The sequence below is a fragment of the Arachis ipaensis genome, chromosome B01, assembly GCF_000816755.2.
Source record: "Arachis ipaensis cultivar K30076 chromosome B01, Araip1.1, whole genome shotgun sequence".
Classification (NCBI taxonomy): Eukaryota; Viridiplantae; Streptophyta; class Magnoliopsida; order Fabales; family Fabaceae; genus Arachis; species Arachis ipaensis.
In genome coordinates, this window is record NC_029785.2 from 123,838,306 (window position 1) to 123,844,511 (window position 6,206).

The 6,206-nt window shown below is 33.7% G+C and overlaps 1 protein-coding gene across 4 annotated transcripts; it reads right to left on the reverse strand.

Moving 5' to 3' along the window:
• On the reverse strand, positions 803 to 3,673 carry LOC107635730 (ankyrin repeat protein SKIP35). 4 transcript variants are annotated; one of them, XM_016339297.2, is made up of 4 exons: positions 3,527 to 3,673; positions 2,669 to 3,119; positions 2,041 to 2,470; positions 803 to 1,827 (listed from the first exon to the last, which is right to left on the reverse strand). In XM_016339297.2, the coding sequence occupies exons 2-4, from the start codon at positions 3,109 to 3,111 to the stop codon at positions 1,024 to 1,026; spliced, it is 1,677 nt and encodes a 558-aa protein (XP_016194783.1). In that variant the 5' UTR covers positions 3,112 to 3,119; positions 3,527 to 3,673; the 3' UTR covers positions 803 to 1,023. The 4 variants fall into 4 exon arrangements, with proteins under 4 accessions (XP_016194783.1, XP_020958814.1, XP_020958812.1 ...); XM_021103155.1 differs by having other exon boundaries at positions 2,669 to 3,161; positions 3,527 to 3,669; XM_021103153.1 differs by having other exon boundaries at positions 2,669 to 3,170; positions 3,527 to 3,664.

A 6,206-nucleotide genomic window follows, 5' to 3' on the forward strand; every position in this document is an offset into this window, starting at 1 on the left:
TTTTTTACCATTTTAAATATTAGAAAGATAGTTAAAATAATAAATTTGAACTTCTAATAATTACTCAATATAAGTATTCTAGGTATTTGAAAAAAAAATTGTCATACAAATAATAGCTTTTAAGTACTATATAGTATAGAATACTTGTTTAGTTTTTCTATGGGCAAACTTTTTGTGTTTTAAATGATATTTATTTTAGTTTAACAATAATTTTAAAAAAGAATACAAGGATAACAAAATAAATAAACTTGTTTGAAAATTTAGTCAAATACAAAAATAAATAAAATGTCTATATAGTTTTTACAAAAAAAAAAACTGTCTAAATTTCAATTAAATAAAAAAGATTGGAAACAATAGAAAAAAGATAGAGACTAGACACTTCTTTTTCTTTTTCTCTCTATTTTATACTTATGTATTTTGGAAAGTTACTAAAGCAATCTTAAAAACTAAAAAACGAAAGATGGTTCATTTAATGTTTTATTTAATTTTAATAACTGCCTAACTTGTTTTTTTTTAAAGACAAATTTACTGAGTTTTGTTGACATGTATTTGTACTAGATGCAGTGTATATTTAAATAGTTTACTGGGAAGCTAATAATATAATTACAATTACTGATTATGACCTATTTTAGTATTTTAAATATAAAATATTTTGATATCTAATATCTAACCTAACCGTGTGTGTGTTGTGTCTTGTGTGTATACCATACACCCAACCAAAGATTTGGTATGATATAAAAGCAAGAAGCAAATCTTGCCAGAAAAGTTCAAGAAAAAAATTACCATTAACCAAAGCATAGGGTAAATAATAATGAAATGAAGTGGAATTAAATAAATATTATAAGAAAAATACAAATAATGCAAATTTGACGATTGCAAGTCAAGCAACAACCTAAGGGAAGTTAGAATTGTCTTCATAATAATGAAAACAATTCTAACTTATTCTCCAGGTTGTTCGTTATAGCTTGACTTATGGTCGTAAAATTAGCATTTTCAACTTTTTTACAGCATAACTTAATCTAGCTAGTCAATGGGCGTAGAAACTAGAAAATCAGGAAGGTGATGCTCTAGAACAAGCAGAAGTTCTCTAGAATTGGTAAGATCATCAAACACCCTATCATCAGTATTCCCAAGCCTTCTTGTGGCCTCCACCAATTGTCCCCTAAGCCTTTGGGAAAACAAACAGCCACCAGCTTTGCTACACTCTCTATAAAGAGGGAGATAAGCAATAGCAATTATCAATGGAATTGGAAGATCTTTTAAACACCCTCCCCATTTAATGATTCTTAACAGGTTCATGTAATGCTCTTGTCCTAGCCTTACTCCTTCCAAGTATGCTGCTTCTGACCAATGCTCATGGAGAAAAGTCCTTAGTTCAGAAGCAACACCCTCATCCTCTGATTTAGCAATGATATCTGCAACAGCATAAGTAGATGCAGGATCACCTAAGAAATCGGATTGCAGCAGAAATGCTACGCCGTCAAGAGATCCGCCGCTGCGCTCACCGGCAGCCTTGATAATTTCGATACTAAGCGTAGAAAGGACATGCCGAGGTACATGTGGAAGAATGTATGCAGCTATGTCAACTTGGCAGCTAGAAGTGGCTGCTGTAAGGGCAAGGCATAGCTCCATGTCTCGGCTACCCCTTTGTACAAACCACTCAACAACTTGAATGCAGCCCCTTTCGGCAGCTCTCATCAAAGGGCCTAGAAATGCTATGGCATTCCCCTCTTCCACCAAACACTCCATAGTCCCTATTTTGCAATAATGGGAAGCAAAGCCTAATGCCAAGTCAACATCAACATCCAGGTTATTCCTTTGTGCAATCTCCACAATTTGATCCCAACATGACATAAAACAGTTTTAGCACACTTACTATACAAACATTTTAAAATAGCAAATCAACTATAAAACACCAAAATTAAGCAATTCACTTTGTCATTAATCATGGAAAGGAAAGTTGGCTACTTTCAATACTAGAAAATTATTAATCGACGGATCTAGGATAAAAAAAGTGAGCAAAATAAATATCAGAGTCACCTGCAATAATATTCTCACGAGTTCTGTACTACCAAATCGCGACGCCTCCAAGAAGCACTGATTAACATTGTCAGCACCACCATCTACTAACATTCCCAGTAAACCTTGGATCACAGTAGCTGATATGCCAAGTGCCCAACTTGGATCAAATGAGCTTGAGAAAAGAGTAAGAGGAAAGCATGCCGCATCAAATGCCTCACTGAAATCCTTCCCTGTAAGGCGATTTCCAGCAAGATCAAGGAACATCTTAAAGCCAGATAACTGGAGCTGGACCTCAATGGCCGAGATGTGTCCAACATTATCGACATCCTGAAGTCGTGAATGGGCGCTTATACATTTTAGAGCCCATTCGGTAAACTTTTGAACCTTAGCACTAGCTTCTACCTTCAAGATTTCATCACCATTGCACTCTTGGAGACGCTCATGCAACCTAACAAAAGCAAAGTTCACATGTCATCCTCATATGTGATAACCCCCTTCCCATTCATTTTCAATCCGATTGGATCCAATTGAATCACTACTTGTTAGTGACTGAACTCTCATATAAACATCATTTGCTATCAAAAACAAAATGTCAAAAAGAAAAACACTACAACAGAATGAACAACATTGAGTAAATCAATTGTACCTTTGGGCCATTATACTAATTGTATCAGCAAGGCATACTGTCCTGCTCTGGCAAGCAGAGACACATGCAGCAAGAAATGAAGTCCTTTGAACAGCTCTTGTGAAGTCACAAGCACCGTCGGCAACTAACTTCTTGATAAATTCAGTTATCCCTTTAAGTTCCACCTCTGTTCTCAAGAACCATATGGAATCTACTGTGATACACAAGGCATCATTAAGTGTTTGTGGATCGGTATACAAAATCAAACTTTCTGCTAGCTCCCAATCATGGGAACTCACTGCACCTTGAAACAACCGACCGATTTCAATCCTTTCTTGTCTACATAATTTATTTTCCAAACCACTTTTCTCAATGCTTCCTGGTTCACAATCTATAAATTCTGCAGATTTGATCTTCTTGGCATTGCAACAATAAGAGGTTGCCATTCTTGATTCTTTCCTCATAATTGGTGCTACAGTCAATAAAAATTACATTGCTAGCTCCCCTTTCTCAACTGCAAAACCTTGAATTTCTTTTCTTTGGAATTTCATTTTGTTATTTTCAGAATTCATTTACAGAAACTTACGTCAATTGTTACAAACCCTAACTAATAAACAGGTAATAATAACGCATTAAAAGAATCCAATTGATAATTGCAGACATATAAGGAGATTCGGTAGTCAATCATAAGATACCAATACCATAAGAATCACAATTAGAATTAGAATTGCATATAACCATTTCAAAAGACAATAGTTGTGCGAAGGAATTAAAATATGTTTGGCAAAGGAATACTCAACAAAAAAAAATTCAGGAAAGAAGAGATAAAACTATAAATTGCAAAACCCGACCGCAAGAATTAGTGGATAGCTGAAAAACCTGATTGATTGTGAGAGAAACGGAATGGATGGAAGAAAACCCCCTTGCCAAACCAGTAATACTCCTTGAGACTTTCATATTTGACCCCAAATATAGATTCGTATATCCCATTTTAAACTTCCATTTTGGATTATACTATTCTTGTATGATTTTGCAGTATCACTTGTTATTATAATAAAATATACCTTTCCACAGTTAAAACTTAAAAAGAAAAAAAAATTGAACGTTGATATTTTATATTTTAGACGAAAAAATCTGTCAAATATCTACCATGCCTAAAAATAAATGCCTAACACAAATACAAAAAAATAGAGTCCACTAACAATTTCTTTCTCATCACCAACAGTTACTCATATTTAGGTAAATTAGGCACCACTTTAAAAGGTGGCAAAGAATTGTTCAAATACAGGTTGTAAATAACTGATTAAAAAAAATATTTAATTAATTTTAAAAATTAGATTTTTAATAATTATAATCAAAATTTAACCTAATTTTATTTTTCACTCCTACTCATCCCACAAATCTTAATTTTTTAGCGTCATTCGTTGCGCCTCTATCCTAATTTTCTTCTTCTTCAGCGCCGGCATCACCTCTTCCTCCTTCGCATCGCCATCCTCCATCACGTCGCGCCCCCGTCCTCGCTAGGGCTGGCAATTCATACCCTACACGCGGGTACCCAATCCGGTCCAACCCGTTCGGGTAGAGTAGGGTATGGTCCGGGTATGCCGTACCCTACCCTACCTTACTCGCACTTCATATATAACACATATTTTATAAAAATTAGGTATATAGCAGTGTTGACCGGATCGGCCGGTTCGACCGAAAAACCGATGAATCGGATCCTAAATCGGTCCGGTCCGCTAATTAGTATTATTTTAGAATAGTTGAATATTCTTAAAATATTAGTAAAAATATATATTTTAAATTTTAACTTTAAATTTTTTACTATTTTTTATTTTTTATTTACATAGGACTGGGTTAACCGATTCAACCAGTGACTCACCGGTTGAACCAATGACCCAGTAACCCAGTAACTTGACAGGTTCGATCACCGGTTCGGTTCTGACAACTATGGTATATAGTGAAGAAAGTGAGAGTTGAACCCACAACCTCCCTTATATAATGACTTACAATAAATGAACAACCACTAGAACTAATTAGTTAATTTAGTAATTTAGAGCATTAGTTTTTTATTTTTTGAGGAGTGCTACACATACAAGTCATTTTTGTTTACAAGTCTTACAAGTTGGGCTTAACACGCGCGTTACAGAAGAAGAAGAAGTTGGGCCTAACACGCGCGTTACAGCGTGAATATAAATGACTTGTATGATTTGTATGGAAAAGCGTTCTCTCTTTGCCTTCGATCTCCTTCTGTTTTTTTCGATTTTCATGGTTTCTGAAATCAAGCTTTGAAATTGTTTTGAAGATGATGGAACTTTAGAAATACACCCGAACGATTACAAAAATACACCCAAACGATTACAGAAATATATCCAAAGAATTACAGAAATACACCCAAACAGTTACAGAAATACACCCAAAGGATTACAGAAATACACCCAAAGGATTTAAGAAATACGCCCAAAGGATTTAAGAAATACACCCAATATAGGGAGAGACAGTATATTTCTTCTTGAAATCAATACACCCAAGGATTACAGAAATACACCCAAAGAATTACAAAAATACACCCAAAGGATTTAAGAAATACACCCAAAATTCATTGAAGTACACCTTATGCATAATTCAGAACTCTTTCTCTTTTTCCTCCTCATCTTCTGCTGCTGCTTCTTCTTCAAAAATGATTTCAGAGCTTGATGTCAAAAAATAATGGAAATCGAGAATAACGAAGAAAGAAAACAAAGAGAAAAGCACGTAAATGAAGAAGAAGAACAGGAAGAGGAAGAAGAACGTGCAGCAAGAAGAAGAAGAAGAAGGAGAAAGAGAAGGCAAGAAACGTACCTTGAATAATGTTTCTTCGTTTTTTCTGGTGATTTTGATGAAGGAGAAAGAGAAAACGAAAAGAGGAGAAGAAATTTCAATAAAAAAAGAAGGAGGAAGAGAAGAAAAAGAGACACGGAGAAAGAAGAAGAAGAAGAAGAGGAAGAGGAAGAGGAAGAGGAAGAGGAAGAGAAAGCACGGAGAAAGAAGAAGAAGAAAAAGAGGCACAAAAAAAAACGTGAAACGGCGTGTTATAAATGACTTGTATGACTTGTATGGAAAATCACTTGTATGTGGAGAATTACTCTTTTACTAATTGTAATTTTTAAAAAAATGTCACATTAGAATACAACACACCCTTCTTTCACATATAACACACAAACTTAATTCATATATAAAAAAAATAGCCTTTTATTTTATTTTAATTTTATTTTAAAAGTTTTTAATTTGCATTAAATATATCTCTAACAGCTAAATTTTCAAAAAATTTAACACCATTTCAGTAATAATGTATGACAAATATACCTGGTTAGTTTATATTAAAAGTTGTTATTGTAAAAACTGTTGTTAGATTAGTTCTAAATTTTTTGAAATATTAGCCGTCAAGAATATTTGATACAAATTAAAAAATGTTAGGACAAAATTAAAACTAAATAAATTTAAGGGTGTTTTTAAAATTTTTAACAAATTTTAAAGACAAAAAATATATTTTATCCTTAAAAAAAAAAAATACTTTCAG

Bases quoted from the DNA above. Each gene is read 5' to 3' on its own strand.
- LOC107635730 (XM_016339297.2), bottom strand. From the start codon at position 3,111: ATGAGGAAAGAATCAAGAATGGCAACCTCTTATTGTTGCAATGCCAAG. The intron at 2,471-2,668 runs GTACAATTGATT...TGCTTTTGTTAG, and splicing joins ATTAGTATAATGGCCCAAAG to GTTGCATGAGCGTCTCCAAG. The intron at 1,828-2,040 runs GTGACTCTGATA...CAAATTGTGGAG, and splicing joins TCGTGAGAATATTATTGCAG to ATTGCACAAAGGAATAACCT.